General features: G+C 52.8%; 1 protein-coding gene across 2 annotated transcripts in view; it reads left to right on the plus strand.

The window, feature by feature from the left end:
• TEAD4 (TEA domain transcription factor 4) overlaps window positions 1-20,159 on the plus strand; it is a 64,571-nt gene that overhangs the window by 33,878 nt on the left and 10,534 nt on the right. For both annotated transcript variants that reach the window (XM_041736878.1, XM_041736875.1), the window contains exons 2-8: window positions 4,490-4,554; window positions 5,018-5,080; window positions 9,420-9,548; window positions 10,545-10,588; window positions 11,118-11,173; window positions 13,570-13,709; window positions 14,806-14,979. In XM_041736878.1, the coding sequence (XP_041592812.1) occupies window positions 9,453-9,548; window positions 10,545-10,588; window positions 11,118-11,173; window positions 13,570-13,709; window positions 14,806-14,979 (510 nt within the window). In that variant the 5' untranslated portion in view covers window positions 4,490-4,554; window positions 5,018-5,080; window positions 9,420-9,452. The remainder of the gene's footprint in view (window positions 1-4,489; window positions 4,555-5,017; window positions 5,081-9,419; window positions 9,549-10,544; window positions 10,589-11,117; window positions 11,174-13,569; window positions 13,710-14,805; window positions 14,980-20,159) is intronic.

The raw sequence follows: 20,159 nt of genomic DNA on the forward strand, positions 1-20,159 counted from the left end.
GTGGTAGCAGCTATTAGAGCCCCTGTGAGCACTGAAAAGGAGCACGCAGACACAACTATCCCAGTGCACAGTCTGTATTTGTACAGGTACCAGGGCACGGACATGCTCAGTAAATGCTCACGACTGTAACTCCTGTTACAAGAGTGAGGGAAGCTGTAGCAGCTCCCCATATAAGTGTGAAGCCTGGATTAGACGCCAGCTGGCCCGGAGGCAGCAGAATGGCTGGGGTGACCTCCGAAGCACCCTGGTGGCAGGAAGGAAGCTGGTCGGCCCCTTGTGGCTCAGCACACCCACAGAAACCCAGCACTTCGCTCCTACCCAGAGTTCTCAACTCCCAGCATCACCTCTGATACGCAGAATGAGGCTGGGTGGAATAATGTCTGAGATGAGCCAGTAAGGGAGGAGAAGATGATAGAAGAATACAGACAGCTGAGCCCCCTTGGGTCTGGCTCCTGTGGCCTCTGCTGCTGGCCTCTTGCCCACGCCAACATGGCCTCTGTAGTAGCAGAGCTCCTGAATCCTGCAGCAGAGGGCAGACGTCATTGTGGGACCAGGAGGGGCTCTGCTTCATGACCTGGGGCTCCTTGCACAGGAGACGAGTCATCTCCGATGTGTGGAGTAAAGGTCTCAGCCACTGGTGGGCACGGGCCTCCCTCGCTGCTGCTCGCTGTTAAGGAAGGCCCACTGCGTACAGAGGCCAGGAGGCCTACCCCGTGTTGGAGGGGAGTTCTGTTAACTGAGCATCTTCTTGTTGCTGGGCACCCGCTGTGCCACCAGTGGTGGCTGAGCCAGTACTGAGACCCACGCAGTTAGTGTTAGATGGGCTGGTGGATGCGCTGGGGGAGACTTTCTGGTAATAGGTGTGATTGCCCACCTTTGTACAGGCAGGAGGGTGGTGTGCTGTGAGGTTAATGAGGCTAATGCTTGGGGACCATCACTTTCACGTCCCCCTTCCAAGTCCCTTATCTTTTTATTTGTAATTTAAAATTTGTCAATTAGTTTTATTGGAGTATAGTTGCCATACAGTGAACTATACATATTTGAAGTGGACCATTTGGTTAAGTTTTGACAGATGTAAACACCTGTGAAGCCAGTTTCTCTGTCAAGACAGTGAACATACCTATCTTAACCTAAAATGACCTTACCTATTTATATTTTAAATTCTTTTTTTCAAAGAGAGCCTTCCAAGTTTTAGGTGTTTTAGGCCACACAAAAATCTGGATAAGCTCCTGAGTAGGGAGGGTCAAATGAAACCAGGATAAGAAAGCACTTTAACAATTATGTTAGACTAATCAGAAATAAAAGGTTATTTGTTTTTACTTAATGTGTACCTTACCTGTAGTAGGCTAAAATGCCTCATGGGATGTCTGGCCAGCATCTTATCACCGTTCCCTTTTCATGCATCTAACAGATACATATTAGGAGCCTACTACAAAAAACTGCAGGCAGCATTCTAGGTGTTGGGCATGAACAAGTGAATAAACACAAAAATCCCTGTTCTTAGGAGCTTTCCTGCTGCTGGGAGTGGGGGTGGGGGAGGCAGTGCTCTGAGTGAGTAAGCAGATCCCAGGTGTGTGAGAAGGTGCTCGGGAGAGCAGTAGAGATGCTGGGTGGGTGGAGGCTGACCTCAGCTTTCAGCGGAGTATTCAGGAAGCTGTCTCTAACACCGTGCCACCTGAGCAAAAGAAGTGTTGGAGCAGGAAGGTAAGAGAGCAGTGGGCCATGTGTGGGCTGAGAACACGGCATGCAAGGGCCCCTGGGTGGGAGTGGGCCAAGCATGTCTCAGGAGACCCAGTGTGAGGTGATGAAAAGTCAGACGGGTCAGGCTGGGGATGGAGTCAGTAGGACCTGTGGGCTTCCAGGCTGTTGTAGGGACTTGGACGCCAGCAGTCTGAGTGAGATGGGAAGCCACTAGAAGGTGTTTGGCTGCCATGTTAAGAATAGGCTGAGAGCAGGGGATCCAGGTAGAAGGTTATTGTCAAAGTTGAGGCCAGACAGGACAGGAGCTTGGACCATGGAGGGTGAGGTGGTGAGAGGTGGCTAGATTCTGGAGATACATTTGACCTTTGAACAACATGGGCATTAGAGGTACCAACCTCCACCCACCCCCCAGACACAGTGACAATCCACATATAACTTGACTCCCCCAAAACTTAATTACAAATAGCCTGCTGCTGACGAGAGCCTTACGATAATATCAACTGTCCATTAACATGTTTTGTATGTCCTATGTATTGTGTCCTGTATGTTTACAATAAAGCGAGCTAGAGGAAGGAGAATGTTACTAAGAAAATCATAAGGAAGGGAAATTATGTGTCTGGCACTGTACTGTATTTATTGAAAATGATCTGTGTTGTAAGTGGACCCACACAGTTCAAACCCATGTTCCTCAAGGGTCTGCTGTCAAGATTGGCTGACAGGCTCACTCATTCATTCATTCGACAGATCAGGTGGATTTTAGAGATGCAGGCCTGAATGGTGATGTGACCCCTTGCTCTGAGGTGTGGAGAATCTAACACACAAGATGTAACTGCACACAGGTGTGGGCTAGAGAGGCAGCACCAGGCACGGGTGGCCTCTGAGGCCACTCAGACGCCTGTCCCCTGCCCTTCCCAGCAGCAGCCTCCCTCAAAAGTGAGCCCTCTGGTGCTGTCATCAACCTCCTGGCTCTCAGGAGCCCTCTCTGTCTTCCCCTCACTCCCAGGCTGGGCCCTGAGCTAGACTACTCACACGGGCCTCTTCCTTTTGCAGGAAAGGAAACTGAGCCACAGAGCACTCTCACTGAACCCAGGCTATGGTCTGTTTCCTAAGTCTGTGGAACATTTGGTTAGTGTAATCTGGAGGAAGAAGCTTAACAAGGCCTGGTTAAGAAGAGAAGTCTGGGTGAAGGTCCACAGAGGTGTGGGACTGGCTGAGGTCCCATAGCTCGTTTATGGAGCTTCTGGGCTAGCTCCCGGTTCCCCAGCTCCCAGTTCTGTGACCCGCCTGTGGTCCCTGTACTGGTGGCCACTTGGACTCTCTGGCCAGTGAAAACAGCGTTTCTAGCTGCAGCATGAGTGTTTCTAGTTAGATGTGGCGCAGGACTGTTGAGCTGTTTTTGAACATTCGTTTAAAGTGGAGTACCTTGCCCTGGAGTACATTTCCCTGGAGAGGAGAGGAGACGTGCTGCTGGATCTGTGTTTAGGTGCAGACCAGCCTGCAGGTGATATTGTCAGGGTCTGATCCCTGTCCCTCCTCTTTCCCCTGACACAGACGGTCCAGTGCTCCTTGGCCGGCTCGTCTTTCTGGCAGAGGAGCCCTCCCAAGGGTGGCCTCTTAATTCAGCCTTGGCAGTGGGGAAAGGTCACCTGGGGGGCCAGCTTGGCTCAGCCATGCTCTCTGGTTACAGCGAGGTGGCGGACAGCCCGCTTGTCTCAACCCTGCCCCCTGCACAGCAGCCTCCTGACTTGTGGCCACAGCCCCCTAGGCTCAGCAAGGGCCGGCAGGATGGCAGACTGGTGGCTATGCCCGCCAGCCCCGGGGCTGGGCCAGGGAGGTGACAGCTCCCTCTCCAACCCCCTTGCCCTCCCTGTCCCCAGCCCAATGCCCTTCTTTATGGTCTAATCCTCCTAGTCATCAGGGCCCAGCAGAAGGCTCACCTGACCACCCAGCCCGAGCTGACCCCTGTGCTCTGAGGGCACTGTGTGTTCCCTGTCCGTGGCCCGCAGTAGGGTTGCAGCTTGGGCACATGTCTCTCCTCAGCTAGGCGGTGGTTTCTGTGAAAACAGAACCTCTTTTCATAATTCCATTTACAACACTAGAGGACATGGGCAGCTCCTTACAGGTTTCCAGGGTCCTTCAGACATAGCCTCAGCCTCTCAGAGGCTGGGCCCTTGGCACACACTCGATATTACCCGTTGACTGATCTAATCAGAGCCATGGAGCTGGAGTTGTGGTCTGCCTGGGTTCTCTTGATCTGAGTTCAGGGCCTCAGGCCTCCTCCCTGGGGATGCTCAGGGTCTCAGCACTAATGTCTCCCACACCCCCTGCTGCCCACAGACAACACAAGACATCTCATAAGGTCCTGCTCATTTGTGGAGGCTGCATGGGGGAGTGTCAAGGCCCAGCACTTCCTGTAGCCTCCTGAGTGTGCAGGAGGGAGGCCCTGGGGAGGCAGGACAGATTGGCAGCTGTCAGGCTGCTATAGAGTGCGGGGAGGAGATGGCCAGCATGGGAAGAGGGAGCCTCTGAGAGGGTGCCTCAGGTTTGTATGGGGCTCACAGCCCTGTCATCTCCTTGCTCTCAGGTTACCAGTCCCCCAGCTAGGGCTTAGTTTCCTCTTGCTGCTGGGAGATCCCTGGGATCCAAGGAGGGGGGTGGGAACCTGCAGAATCCTCACCGCAAGTCCCCACTCAAGGTGAGCAGAAGATGAGGGAAAGGATCCCTTAGATCCTCCCCTGCACCTGCCTTTTGTCCTCCTCCTGCTGAGAGGCTGTTGGTGTCTTTGTAGGTCGGAATGAGCTGATTGCCCGCTACATCAAGCTCCGGACAGGGAAGACCCGCACCAGGAAGCAGGTGGGCCCTGGGAGATGAGAGTGGATCCCGGGGGCAGGTACCCTGCTTCCAGCCTGCTCCCATGGTGGGCCAGGCCCTCTGCAGGACCAAGGGTGGGTTCTCAGTGGGGCTGGTTTAGAGGGGTTAGCTCTTTCTGGTGTGTATCACGGACAGTTCATTGTCCTGCTGCTGTCAACTGGGAAGAGATCCCTCACCTTCCAGGGGAGTCGGCAGCCCCCTCCCCGCCCCTCTCCAGGACACCAGAACAGAGAGTGGAGTGGCAGCACTATACTTTGTTTTATTGCCAGACTCTGGATTAGCTGGATGTGGCAGGACTGAGGGCCCATCATGGACTGGGCCTTTCATTCACTCAGTCCACAGATGTGGGCTGAAGGTGCTGGAGTGGGGGAGGGTCAGGGAGCCAAAAAGGGGAGCACAGGCCTTCTGGGAGGTGGGGACAGCAGCCTTCTCTTCCTTGCTGCAGGTCTCCAGCCACATCCAGGTGCTGGCTCGTCGAAAAGCCCGCGAGATCCAGGCCAAGTTAAAGGTAAGACAAACCAGCGGCAGTGGGAGGGGGACCTAGGCCACAGATGAGGCCAGCTTCCTAGAAAGTGGGGCTCTTTTTCTAGCAGGAAAATTCTTCCCCTTGGGTTCAGGGACTGGCTGTTTGTACACAGAGCCAGCATGCTTCTTGGTGTTGAAAAGAGTGGGATTCAGCCTATAACTGCTTGACTGTGCAGGATATGACAGTTGACCTCAGAGCTGTGTGTGTGAGACCACCAGGCTGTACAGTGTGTGCCTCCCCCCACCCCCACAGCTCACTCGCAGATCCCAGAGGGATTGCCCTCCACACCCCATTCCTTGACAACCTGCTCGAGGCCTTGGCCCTTAGTACTGTCCCCTGTGCTTGCAGGGTGGTCAGGCTTGGGCGGCACTGCCCCGGGGGTAGGATGAATATTATTGCGGAAGCTGGTGGGATTCCTTCCTACACTCTGCTCTCTGAGATGGGCAGCTCTCTTCCCATCCCAGATCGGCCCCACTTTACAGGGTCATCTCCTGACAGGGACTGCTCTGTGGAGGGCCAGCTGCTGTCAGGACTCCTCTCAGGGCAGTCTGTTTCCCACAGAACTGAGGCTTCCTGGACACTAGATGAATACCAGGTGGGAATGAGCTCCCTGTCATAGATGTGTTCATAGCAGAGTTTGCCCAGCTGCTTGGCAAGAAGAGCTGACATTTGGGGGTCTCAGATGAGACCAGCAGTTAACACACTTTTTTAAAGAAGCAGTAGAGGCCTCTTTTCTTTTTTCCCCCAACAAAATATTGAACCAGTATGTTACCAGAGGAGCTACTCTAGTCACAGCTAGGTTGATGAGGAATAATAATGGGCCAGAGACCCCCTGTTCCTAGTCACCTCTCGTGCTCTGTGGCTCTTAAACCCCAAAGTAGCTCAGAACCCAGTTAAAAACCTTGGCACTAGATGAGCTTGAAGGTCCCATGTGGCTCCAGTTGTCCCTGATCCTGACGCAGAGGCTCCAAATAAGTGGTGGGAACTCCCAGGAAGCTGTACCCCACTGCCCACTCAACCCAGCTGTCCCCCACCCCTGCAGCTGCAGCCTAGCACCTCGCTCCTTTGTCCCCCGGACAGCTGGCCGGGCCTCAGCTGTTGCTCTCTTCCTCTGAGGCTAGGCACATGTACTCCTGCAGACCCTCTGGCCCTGGAGTCCAGCATGATCCCCACTTCTCCTCTCTGGTCTGCCTCTGACTCATTGGGACCCTGGCAGGGGGCCAGAATGGAGAAAAGACTTTCCAGTGGTCTGTTTACAGCTGTCGAGGGAAACTTTTAATTCCCTTGGGGACCATCTGTATGGCCCACATTTGCTTCAAGGAATCGCTACGTTTGTCTATAGGCTCTAACTTAGAGGTTGGGGAGAGCTTTCAGAGACCACTGTGCAGACCACTGAGCCATGAGCTCCTGAAATAAGATGCATTCATTTTCCTGGGGGGAGTGGTCTAAGGATTTTGCCATGTTCTCAGAGGGGTCTGGGATCCAACATAATTCGTTTCCCTGATGGACAGACTTCTGTTAGGTAGAAATCCTCCAGTACTTGGGATTTGGTCTGTCTGGGTCTGCCCTTGTGCTGTGGGAGCATGGATGAGTCACTGGCCCTGCTCAAGCTTTATTCATTTTAAAATATGAAATGACGGGCTTAATTAAGCAAGATGGTATCTGAGGTCTTCTTCAGCCCCCAAATTCGGTGACTCCCTGGTCTTGTTACCTGGTAACTGATGTCATTCTCCATGATGTCCTTCCCACTTCCCCCTGATTCCTGTTCCACCCTGGTGAGGACGTGGTTTCCTGAGCCCTGGTCATTTGTTTAGATCAGCTATCCGGGAAGGGACGTAAGTTGCTGACATTGAGTAGATGGAGCTCTCCGGCCCCATAATGCAGTTGTTAACCACAGAGGTCCACAGGCTTTCTCAGGGTACGGCCTCCTGCACCCACATGTCCTCCTGGAAGGAGAGCCCCGGGCCGGCTGGCGTGTTGGGCTTTTCCCTCCTGAGCAGTGTGTGTCCTCCAGAGGAGGCCACCTTATGCTAATAGCTTCTTCTTTGGTTATCAAAGAGCCTCTGAGAGTAAGGTTGACCCCAAAAGGACAGTGGTTTGAGGATGACTCCTCTCAGGGTGGTCTCCTCTGCCTTCCACGGTGTGTGCTGGGTGCTGTCAGAATTCACTGTACATCCTTCTCTCCCCCTGTCCCTGGCTCAGGGACTGCAGAGACCAGAGCTGAGTTGATATGCAAACTTAGACCAAGCTTTCAGGCCAGCCATCACCACTGTCAGCACCCTAAATTCTCTGAGGGCGCCACATAAATTCTCTGAGCTTCTGTTTCTTCAGCTGAAAATGGGGATGCTACTTGTCTTGCCAGCCTCACAGGAGTGCTGTGATGTTCAGAATCAAAGTGAGGTTGTGTTGTTGACCTTCTGTGGGCCATCTTGTGACATGTGACTGCACATGGAAGGGCCTCTAGGGTTCTGGTTCCATAGTCATGAGGTACAGGGATGCTGGGTGACCACCTGGACCTTTCAGAGCCTAATGCCTGCACAGTGGTATTCCCCTCATAGGGCTATGGCGGGGGCCGAGGAAAACTGTCCTGGAGAAGCACCTGTCTGCTGCATGGGCCTCCATCAGTTCTCACTATCTGTGACTCAGGACAGATCTGGTCTACCAACTTAAGTCCCACAGATCGGCTAATTTATTTTTCCCATTTAAAAATACTCATCAGGGATCCCTGGGTGGCGCAGCGGTTTGGCGCCTGCCTTTGGCCCAGGGCGCGATCCTGGAGACCCGGGATCGAATCCCACGTCGGGCTCCCGGTGCATGGAGCCTGCTTCTCCCTCGGCCTGTGTCTCTGCCTCTCTCTCTCTCTCTGTGACTATCATAAATAAATAAAAAAATTAAAAAAAATTTTTTTAAAATACTCATCAGAAAGAGAATTTCTTTTTTTTTTTTTTATTGGTGTTCAATTTGCCAACATATAGAATATCACCTAGTGCTCATCCCGTCAAGTGCCCACCTCAGTGCCTGTCACCCAGTCACCCCCACCCCCCGCCCACCTCCCCTTCCACCACCCCTAGTTCGTTTCCCAGAGTTAGGAGTCTCTCATGTTCTGTCTCCCTTTCTGATATTTCCCACTCATTTTTTCTCCTTTCCCCTTTATTCCCTTTCACTATTTTTATATTCCTCAAATGAATGAGACCATATAATGTTTGTTCTTCTCCGATTGACTTATTTTGCTCAGCATAATACCCTCCAGTTCCATCTACGTCGAAGCAAATGGTGGGTATTTGTCGTTTCTAATGGCTGAGGAATATTCCATTGTATACATAGACCACATCTTCTTTATCCCTTCATCTTTCGATGGACACCGAGGCTCCTTCCACAGTTTGGCTAAACATCGGGGTGCAGGTGTCCTGGCATTTCATTGCATCTGTAAGAAAGAGAATTTCTAATCTGAGCTCCAGAGTTGACATATCCACCAGTCTTTTGGCCTCAGTTAAGTCACACACACTGAATAATACTTAATATTCCAGTCTATAAATGTGGTCTTATTTTGGACAAAAACATAGTTTCTGTTAGGCTTTTTGAAAATACAGAAATCTGAATACAGAAATACTGAATTATGTCTCCTCCTTTTAAAGACCCGTGGGATTGGGGCACTCAGGATGGGAACCACTGGCTTCCACACATATAAAGATTATTATTATGGTTACTGTTATTGCCAGTGTTGTGAGTGCTTACATGTGCTTTTCTCCCACTGAGGGCGAATAGCTTGTATTGAATCCTGATGTGTAAAAGGCAGGGGGTGCCCAGTGCAAGAGAAGACTCCTGGGATGGGACCGAGATAGGTGGAACCCCCAGGAAACCATCCCATGCCTCCACACAGTCCATGTGACTGAGGGTGACCCTCCTGTCCATTTGAGGAAGGCTCTGGCATGTTGGTGTATCATCAACCCTGGGTCAGGTACTCCCCCGGCTGCCAGTGTCGTAGAAGCGAACAAGGACTAAAAGGCCTTCTCAACGTAGCCCCCTCGAGATAGTTTGGCAGATGGTTTCCCGAGCCCTTTAAGCCCTACTAAAATAGATGGAACAAGTATTTTGCCCTTTGACAGATGAGGAAACTGATCAGAGGAACTAAGTGACATGTGCTCAGTCACTAATTAAATTCATAGCACTGCAGGGGCCTGAGCCTGGTCCCTCAGGACCTTGTCCAGGGCTCTGGCCACTGGTGGTGGGACAGCTTCCGCGAGCACCAGCCTGGACCCCGCCTCACCCACACCTCTTATGGGGATCACCACTGAGGCCCTCCCTTCCAATGTCTCCCCAGGACCAGGCAGCTAAGGACAAGGCCCTGCAGAGCATGGCGCCCATGTCACCCGCCCAGGCCATCTCCGCCACAGCCTTCCACAGTAAAATGGCCCTCACCCGGGGCCCAGGCCACCCAGCAGTCTCAGGGGTAAGTGGGGCTGCCTGGAGCCAGAGGCCATGCCAGCCCCTCCTTTGCCACTCTTCCGCCTCTCTAGGAGCCAGAGGCACTGGCCAGGCCTGGAGAGTGGGGCGGGGGAAGGAGGGACCAAGGACCGAGGGGCCATGTCAGGGCATGGCTCTGCTGGCGTTGGCACTGGCTTCTCAGGGGCCTTGCCTGTGACACAGCAGACCTTCCACAAGGGGCAGAACTTCCCCCAGGAATAGACCTACCGAGTAGCCCTCCAGAGTTGGCCTGATTGACAGATGAAGGGCTGAGGTGCAGCTGCCTTGTGCCCTGGAGCAGCCCCCATCTCGGTCCTGCCCCCGCAGCCCTCACGCACTCAGCGCCATTCTCTGTCGCCTCAGACAGTCCGTGTTCAGACTCTTGTTTGTGTTGTACATTTCTTACCCCTGGCCAGCTAGCTCACACTTTCAGAATGGTCTAGAGAGGCTCTTCCTTTCCAGGGCTGTATCCTCACAGGCTTCTCTTGGTCGTAGGGACTAAGTGGATCTTCATAATGCACCTGTAGCACTGCCCTAGGTGTGCGGGGAGAGGGCAGTGATGGGCAGTGTGATTCAGAGATTGCTAACCCATCAGGATATTACACAGGACACAGAGTGATGCTGTTTGCAAGGGAGCTTGGGACACCTAGAGCTAAATAGGTTTCTCGACTCTGGGACTGTTGAGGCTGCTGTGTGTTGTGGGCTTCTAAGGGAGGAATATAGCTGCCAGGATTCCAAACCTGGGGTTTCTCCTGAGGAGCACCTTTTCAGCAGAGCATGTCCAGAGACTAGAGCTCCTCGCGACACATTTTGGGACACCACTCAAGCCTGGATAGTCCTGGATAGAAGCACTAACTGTCTCCTTACTCCCACCGGTCCAGCCCCCTAGCCCTGCCTTCCAGCTGAGGCTCCTGCCTGGCCTCCCCACACCATTGCCCATGTGCATGGGGCTCTGCTGACTCTGTGCTTTTTGCCTCCTCAGTTTTGGCAAGGAGCTTTGCCGGGCCAAGCCGGAACATCCCATGAGTGAGTATGGCCTGCTACCCGTTGCTCTCAGAACTGAGCTGGAGCATAAACTTGGGCTGTGGAGCCTGGCTCCCAGTCTGGGACAGGGCTGCAATGTGCAGTCAGCCTTCCAGGAGGGGCTAGAGCTTTGGGATTTGGCTCTCCTACTTGCAGGCAACAACTCAGTCGGCAATGTGGACACCGTGGGAGTTTGGTATCTGCCAAAACTCTAGTCTGTCTGGGGTAGAGCAGGGCCAGAGTTTGAGACCCAAAGGGAGGGAGGCTAGGAAGCCAGCCTCTGGCTGGCCGCTCTGGTTGGCCGGGAAGGGAAGGAAAAGAAGGAGGGGTGGATTTTTCCAATAGGCACACTGCTTTTGTGGGTCATCCATGAAACCTGATGGACTTGGCAGGGGAAGGAGCAGGTGGCCAGAGCCCACCAAGGCCACTGATGGCCAGACCCCCAGCCACACAGGAGCGTTGCACATTGCTGGAGGCTCCTGGGCTACCACCTGCTGTAAGGCTTACACTTCCTGTCTCCTGTCTCCTACAGTGTGAAACCTTTCTCTCAACAAACCTACACTGTCCAGCCTTCACTGCCTCTGCCAGGTGGGTCAGAAGTGCATGGCTCCTTTGTACCTCGCATGCCTGCAGCTCTTGCCCCCCCCAGGTCCCAGGCCCCCCGACAGCTGGACATCTTATGACCCGCTTGGGTGCTGCCCTGGCATGTGCTCAGACCATATGTCCCAGGCTCCTGGCTCCACCCCATTGCTTGCCCCTATCATGCACACCTCTGCCGAACACCGAGCCCCTCGTTGCCTGACATGCTCCCCAGTCTGGGCTCAGGGCTTTCAGGGGTTCACAGGGTGGGGCTTATGCCCCAGGGCGGCTGTTCCACCTGCGCCCCTCGTGTGCCACTCCTGAGATGGCCTCCCTCTTGGTGACACTATAATCCTCCCCTTCAAAACAGGAGGTCCAAGGAGAGAGTGGTTTTCTAGCATGGTGCTGCTTGTGAGCAGAGGGAGCACTCCTGGCAGAGGCCTGGAGTGTGGGTGGGCCCGCATGGCAAGCACAGGAGTCTGTCCTGGCCCACAGTGACCTGCCCTGTCCTTGCGTCTTTCTCATGAGGGTCTCCCATCTCCTTCCTCTCTGCAGGGTCTTCACCCTTAACCATCCTTAACCTTAACTTTTCTGACTCTTTGCCTCTGCCGACTGGCCTGGCTTGTCCTTTTCCCAGAGCAGCACACCCCCCTGCCTGAGGCCTTGGTTGCTGCTTTCTCCCAGTCCCCAGGAATCCACCCTCCTGTCTGTGGCCGCCTCTCACAGGCCTCCATCTTGTTCAGGCCTTCCTACTCTTGCCTGGATTATTGCAGCAGCCTCCTAACCTGCCCTCTCCTTGTTTTATCTTGCCTCCCCTCTACCCTGTGGCTCATCCCAGTGACCTTTATAAAGCAGCAGTTGCACCCTGTGGTTCCTGGGCTTAAAATCTTTTCCTGACTCCCTGGTGCCCTCTGGGTATGATCTAAACTCTGTCATAGGACTTGCGTGGCCCTCCTTGGTCACTCAGCTTCTTTCCTCTCCCTGCTCCCGCCCTGCACCACCCCGCCCTGCCTTAGGGCTATGGCTTGGGCTTCCTCTCCTGCAAGCTTCCCTGCACCTCCACCTGCCCAGTTCAGGTGCCCTGAGCACTCTGCACCCCCACCTAGCACTTGACACTCTTCATTGCTAGGGGCTGGGCTTGAGGGGGCAGTGTCTGTGACTGGCTGGTCTGTGTCTTCCATATGTCCTGTTGTGTCTGGCACATGGCACTTCCTGGGTGAGCGGTGCTTAGACAGTGAGTGAGTCATTCAGCGGGTGTGTTCAACACAGGCTATTATGTCCAGCATGGTCCTCTGCCCCCCTGTTTCTTCTCCATCTCCTTCCTATCACGCTCCTGAGTTCCCCAGCCTCCCTCTCCTGCCTGGCCTGCAGGCTTCTGGCCTTGTGCCTCACTGCTGTCATCCCGTCAGGCACCAGGGCCTGGGGTTTGGCTCCCTTCATGTGCCTCCTCTGTCCCTTACTCTTCCTTCCATGACACTGCTTTCATTCACACCTTCTTCATATTTCCTCTGGGAAGACATCTCCAGGACTGTGCTTCTGACAGCCTTTCTCTTGCTTGCTCCTTCCTTCACATTGGGTAGGACCTTCCAGAAATGCAGGTCTGAACATTTCACTGCTCTGCCAGCAGTCCTCTTTCATTCCCAAACACGCAGGCTCAAATTCATGCTGCTTAGCCCAGCCTGCTCCAGGCCCATCTCTTTCACTTTGTTTCCTGCCACGGCTGCAGACCCACCTGCTCGGCAGCTCCCCTGAACACCTAGCTTCTAGATGGCCGAGCTTCTCACAGCCCCCCTACCTTTGCCTCTGCCTTGTCCTCTGCTTCCAGCACCCTTTTCCTGTCTTCACCCCTTGCCTCCTGCTTGTACTTGCTACTTCCTTCAAGCATCGCCTTCCTGGGGGACGCCTTCCCTGACCACCCCGAGTCCATTCTTACCATGGTCACTACTTCCTTTCCTGGCGAGCCTGTGTGTGGGGTCCATTCTGAGCCAGGCACTGTTCTGGGGGCTGGAGGGACAGCAGTGAACAGATCAGGAGACTTCCTGTGCTCACAGGGCTTATATCACTGTAGCAGTCTCTGTGTCTGGTTATCTCTGACTGGACTCCAAGCTCCTCGACAAGAACCTAGCAGTGCTGCTCAGGAAGCCCTCAGTCCAGCAGGCATCCTGGCCCCCCACCCGGTATCCATTTTCCCTTGAGTGCAGTTATTTCCAGGGGCCCGAGGGGACTGGCTTATACTAGGCCAAGCGCTCCCTTCCACCGCCCCTGTTGGGAGGCCTATTTATGGGAGGCAAGAGATCCCCTCGCCAGCTCGGGGTCTCACTGCTGGGCCTGGGATCCTCTCAGAGGCTGTTGGCAGGGAGGCCATATGTGGACTGCTCCCCATGTGCCTCTCCTGCTGTATGCAGGGTTTGAGTCTCCTGCAGGACCCACCCCGTCGCCCTCAGCGCCCCCAGCACCCCCGTGGCAGGGCCGCAGTGTGGCCAGCTCCAAGCTCTGGATGTTGGAGTTCTCTGCCTTCCTGGAGCAGCAGCAGGACCCTGATACGGTAGGTCCTGGCCTGGGTCTGGCCAGGTCTCTTACCTGTTCCTGTTTCTGGAGGCTCCTGCTCCTGTGTCTTCTCCAACTCTTCTCCCACCTGCTTCTGACTTCCTGCCCTGGCCTTCTGCCCCCCTCCACTTTTGGGTTTCACCTAGATCTCTTGCTCTTCCCAGTCTTCCCTTCCTCTGGCCCTCCCTCCCCTTTCCTTTTCTTCTTCAACCCCTCCCTCTTCTTTCCTCATGCAGCCTCTCCTCTTCCCCTTCTCCCCTGGCACAGTGATGCTTCCACCCTAAAGCCCTCCCCAGGTTTCTTTGTCCATCCCAGTTCTCTTGGCCTTTCCCTGTGCTACACTCTCCCTGACCTGAATTCTTCCCACCCAGTGCCCACCACCCCCTCACTAATCCATCCTTTCCCCTGTGGCTCTGAGGAGCCTCCTGGGTCTGACCTACATCCTTGTGATGCCAGCTGAGAGTGGGGCCCCGCCCCACCCTGTCCCCTTCAGTGTCCCATGTCCTGAGTGACCAGCGTCACCTGCAAAGGTCAGAGGAGGAGATGCTAGAGGAGCCTGGGTCCGGGGGACTTCATAGGCCATTTCACTTTGCCGTTTTCAAACTTGTTTTTTCAGCTGAGGAACCATTAATCAGACTCTTACTCAGAAGCCTGGTGCGTACAACAAAAGAAGTAGACTTACTTTGGTTGTAGCCAGAGGTAGCCCAGCCCCCATCTGCGGGGTGGAGCATAGTTTGAAAACACCTTATCTAGGTCAATGGTCTGACATCCCAGATGAGATAAGAGAGGCCCAAAGGTAGAAAATGACTTGCCTACGGATATTCACTGACCCAGCCAGGACTAAGAGTGACCCCAATACCTACCATTTAATGAGTATCTATTAGGTGCACACACCACCCTGGATGTTCCATACCTGTTAACTTTGCTTGACATTGGGTCCTTTTACTGTCTCCATTATTCCAGTTGGGAAAACAGGCCTGGAGAGGTGAAGTCATTCCTTGCTCCAGGTCGTATGGCTGTGATCTGAGCTCTGGTCTTCTCCATCTGCCCTGTTCCCTTGCACCTGTCCCTCAATCCAGCTCTTCTCTCCACAGTACAACAAGCACCTGTTCGTGCACATTGGCCAGTCCAGCCCAAGCTACAGTGACCCCTACCTCGAAGCTGTGGACATCCGCCAGATCTATGACAAATTCCCAGAGAAGAAGGGAGGACTCAAGGAACTCTTTGAACGGGGACCTTCTAATGCCTTTTTTCTGGTGAAATTCTGGGTAAGCCCTTTGATAAACCCTTCCTTCCAATCTCTAGGACATTGATGATAATGAGGAGAAAGGAGGAAGAGTGGGCACCAGGTGCCCTTTTCATGAGTGGAAACCTGGGAAGGTGGGGCTACTGCAAAGGGCAGCGCAAATGCACACTGGCCACTCGGTGGTAGGAGGCTGATACAGGAGGAGGCAGTGGTGCTGGAGGACTGAGCATGCAGAATCAGGTACTTTTCTGAGAGGTTGTAATGGCAGGCAAGTCCAGGCAAAAAGTGCAGCCACAAGGGGGCTGTCGTACTGGGAAGAGACCTCAGGGGACTCTGAGGGAGGGGTAGGTGAAGAGCCAACATGAACTCTCTGAATTCCAAGTCCTGAATTCATTTCAGGGGTGGAGCAGGGCAGCTGTTGGGTTGGGCAGGGCTTGGAGAAGTGGGCTGGAGGATTAGGATAGCTCACCCCAAGAGAAACACCTACCCATCTCACCCAGCTCAGCCTATAGCCTGAGCCTCTGGTGCCTTCCCTGCCTCACCCTGGGACAGGTGCTGTGTGAGGAGAGCTCCCTGCTTTTGCAACACCACCTCTAAGATGAGCAGGTACATGCTCTGGGAGCTTACCTTCCAGGGGCCCAGTACACACAGAAAAGGGGTGCAGGGTGGGGAGGCAGACAAGTACACACTAAACCAGCAGTGGGGACATACAGGAAATCCCTCTGACACACAGCCTTTGATCAGTTTTCAGAGCACATTACATGTAATTCCAGGTGGCTTTCGGGCCCCTGGCTGGGACCCTCCATCCTGGCTGCCCACATCAAACCTTTGGGCCAGGCTGTATCCAGAAGAGGCAGTGCTGGGACTACGACTTGGAGTTCATGAGCTTTAAGGTGCTGCAGGCTTGTTGCGGGAGCAGAATGGGATTGGACTCGACCTATAGGGATGGGCAAGATCCATCCAGCAGAGCCTGGGAAAGGCTCTACAGCCTGGCACAAGTGTAAGGACCATGGGCTCCGGAGGGGAAAGGCATGGGCACAGGTGTGTGAAAGTAAAACTGGAGCAGACCCAGTGGCCCAGTGGTATAGCGCCGCCTTTGGCCCAGGGCGTGATCCTGGAGACCCGGGATCAAGTCCCACGTCGGACTTGATGCATGGAGCCTGCTTCTCCCTCTGCCTGTGTCTCTGCCTCTCTCTCTCTGTGTCTCTCATGAATAAATAAATAAAATATAAAAAAAAAAAAAAACTGGTAAAGGGACTCCGATCCTGAAGGGACTCCTCGTCATATAGAGTCTGGGTTTTATCCAACCCAGGATGAAAAATAGGTAATATTTTCTTTTACTTTATCTTATTTTAAATCAATGAATATTAATAGTTATATAATGAATTAATACTAAGAGGCAAATCATTCATCAGGTCCCCCTCTCTCCTGGAGATTCTTCTCCCAGGTGCCTCTGTGCTGCTTCAGTCTGAACTGGTTGTTCTTGACCTGCTGTGTGGATGTCACCTGGACACTGCATTTACTCTTCCTCCTGTATGGAATCTATGGTTTTCTAGATCTCTACTTCTCTCTAGTGTCCCTGCTTATCTTGCAGGAAAACATTCTCTAGTACCTCCCTAAGGAAAAATGTGTGATAAATGTTCAAGTCTTTGCCTGGTTGAATGCCTATTGTTTTGTGCTTGGTTGATAGTTAGACTGGGTATAGAATCTATGTCACAAATATTTTCCCAGAGATGATTTTCAAGAATCATTCTTCAGTGCGTTGCTCCATTGTCTTCAAACACGAGTAGTCTGATTCCATTTTAATTCTCTATCCTTTGTTATGTCACTTGGGGTTTTTTTTGGTTTGGTTGTTGTTGTTTTTTAAGATTAATTTATTTATTCATGAGAGACCCACACAAAGAGAAAGAGATAGAGACAGAGACATAGGCAGAGGGAGAAGCAGGCTCCCTGAGGGAAGCCTGATATGGGACTTGATCCCAGACCCCAGGATCACACCCTGAGCCGAAGGCAGATGCTCAATTGCTGAGCCACCCAAGTGTCCCTAGATTTTGTTTTTTATCTCTGAAAAATTTGCATTTCCTTTCTATCTCTTATGTTAAGTTTCAGATAGAGGAACTTTGGGATATGTGTGTTTTTACTTTCTGATTTTTTTAAGCCAGGCACTTTGAATTGTGAAATTAGTGTTTCTCAACTTGGGGAAAATTTACTTATATTATTTCTTTCTCTCTGTTCGCTCTGTGTGTGTTTTTTTTTTTTTAAGATTTTATTTATTCAGGGATCCCTGGGTGGCGCAGCGGTTTGGCGCCTGCCTTTGGCTCAGGGCGCGATCCTGGAGACCCGGGATCGAATCCCACGTCGGGCTCCCGGTGCATGGAGCCTGCTTCTCCCTCTGCCTGCGTCTCTGCCTCTCTCTCTCTCTGTGTGACTATCGTAAATAAATAATTAAAAAAAATACTTAAAAAAAAAAAAGATTTTATTTATTCATGAGAGAGAGAGAGAGAGGCAAAGACATAGGCAGAGGGAGAAGCAGGCTCCCTGTGGGGAGCCCGATGTGGGACTCAGTCTTGGACCCCAGGATCATGACCTGAACCAAAGGTAGATGTTTATTTAACTGCTGAGCCACCCTGGTACCCCTGGCTCTGTGTTCTTATCCAAGAAACCATATCCTGAATTTACCCTCTATGATTTTTACAGTTTCTTGATTTTCCACCTTATTTTCTTGGAGATTTCCTTAACTTTATCTTTTAATTCTTCTGAGTTGATTGAGTGTATCTGAGTACATATTATGTAAAACCCAGTACAACAGTGGCATAAATAATTAGTTTATTTTTCTTTCATGTAAAGTAAGTCTGGAGGTAGACTATCCAGGGCTGGTCCAGCAGCTTCTTAAAATCATTGGAGATCTGTCTCCTCTCCAGCTGTCTCTATACACAGTGCAGGGCTTCTGTCCTCAAAGTCATGGGGGCTTCTGGAGTTTTTTTTTTTTTTTTTAAGATTTTATTTATTTATTCATAACAGACACAGAGATAGGTTTTTTTTTTTTTAAATTGATTTATTCATGAAAGACACAGAGAGAGAGGCAGAGACACAGGCAGAGGGAGAAGCAGGCTCCCTGTGGGGTGCCTGGGACTCTGGGACCACACCCTGAGCCAAAGGCAGACGCTCAAACACTGAGCCACCCAGGTGTCCCTCACTGAAGGTTTTTGAATAGGGCAAGATGTGGCCAGGGTTGTCCTGGGTTGGATAAATCAACTGCCCAGCCTGGAGGTGAGGAGCAGGCTGTACTAGTATAGGTCAGGTCTCCTCGGGACCTCAGCTGTAGGGGGTGATGTGTGTAACCCCCTTCACTTCCCCTCTTTTCTCTATACTCTCCCTGTCAGCCCTGGACCTGGGAACAGGAACTAAGAGGCTTTACCTTGGGTAGCTGTCAGCACCACTCCTGCCCGTCCAGCTGTGCTGATTCCTCTTTCCCGCTGTGCATCCAGGGAGGCTCCTGCCTCTCTTGGGGGAAGCCTGCATCCGCTCTTGAGTGCTCCTTCCTTTAGACCCCCAAGCCAGTCCAGGCTTAGCCTTGACTTGGAAGAAGGAGCTTTGGGAGATGATGACTCTTTCTCAGCGCTGGCTCAGGTACCTTGGATTATAATTTTGGGTCAGAAGGAAGGCCTGGTTGGCTGGAGGCATTCGTGGAAACAGCATCTCTGGCCGGTGGGGGGAGATGGCAAATCTGGGGCCTTTTTCACCAGCTCTTGGGTTCTTTTAGTTTCTAATAATATTCTGTGTTCTAGTCACCCTCCAGATGAGGACCATCCTAGGCCTACTATTTCACAAAGTGGGGGAACTGAGGCATGGAGGTAGTGTGGGCCTGGCTTTGAGACACCCCAGCCAGGATGCACCTCTTTTTCCTTTGGTTGTCCTTGTGATATAAGTGTTGTGACCTAGGTCAGGGTAGTTGGTGGAAGGTTACGCCAGGCACTGTTCATCGCTGCATGTATCAGCACGTTTCATGCTTGCTACAACCCTAAAGGCAGTTTCTGTGGACAGCCTCATTCAGTAGAGGGGAAACTGAGCAGAGTGAAATGACTTGAGGGCCACCCAGTTCCTAGTGGCAACACGAGGATTTACACTCAGTGTGTCTCCAGGGTGTGCACTTGGAACTGTGACACTGAACTGGCTGACCTTACAGAGTGCCAGGGGTACCCTTCATGCAGGGTCCCGTGCTCCCCCTGCTCCTGTTGGAGAAGGCTCTGGGTCACCTAAGAAAGGACCCGGAAGACCCTGAGGAATAGCAGGTGGTGGCAGTGTGGGGATTGCAGACTCAACTGTGCATCCAATGTAGAGTTGGGCAGTTGGGCTTCTTGGGTTTTCTAGAACCCAGAGTTCCCTACCAGAAAGTGAGGAGGTGAGAGTGTGCAGGTAGGGAAAGGTAATTAGAATGTTCTCTCCAATTTTGCTTGTGGCCCACATCCCCTCCTTCCTCTTGATGTTTTCGGGGAGGTTGGAAGTAAGGATTGATGACAGAAGGGAAGGGAGGGGACAGTTGGTGCTGGGGAACTTGACCAGGTGGGTTCCCCATGTGGCCTCTACGTTTGCTCATGGGCCATGCACGTGGCCCTCCTGTGTGGACCCAGCTGGCCCTTGTCTTCTAGGAACTCACATTCCTTGTGGGAGAATCTGGAGCAGGTCTCACGGTCCTGGGGCAGCAACCAGTATACAGATACAGGGAAGTGTGGTGGACTGCAAGGGGGGCCCTCCTGGTGTGTCAGGGGAGGCCAGGAGGGCAGCAATGGGCTCCAGCTGGGGTGGAGAAGCTCTCATCTCTGCTCTGCCGCTTGAGACCTGTGACCTGAGCAAAGCTCAGCTTCTCTAGGCCCTTGTCTCTGAACAATCTGCGGTTTTGTTCTTGAGGGCCTGCAGGGGACTATGTCTCTGAGGACCATCATGTGCCCCTGCCCCTTGCTTGAGCCCCTAGAGCCAGGTCATCTCTGAAGACCAGACACTTGGTCAGGGCAAGGATGGGTGAAATCAGAGATGGGGGCATGTCAGTGGCCAGGGCTCCTTGGCAGTCATCTGGTCCCTCCTGTGTGGGGAGGGTTAAGGCACCAGGGAAGTACAAATCTGTGATGGGGGAAAAAGAAATGCTCCTGTTTGCTAAGCATGAGAGTTTTCGTCAGCCATGGGGTCCTCATAGCCAGCTCTGGT

Source organism: Vulpes lagopus, chromosome 21 (assembly GCF_018345385.1).
Source record: "Vulpes lagopus strain Blue_001 chromosome 21, ASM1834538v1, whole genome shotgun sequence".
NCBI classification, from domain to species: Eukaryota; Metazoa; Chordata; class Mammalia; order Carnivora; family Canidae; genus Vulpes; species Vulpes lagopus.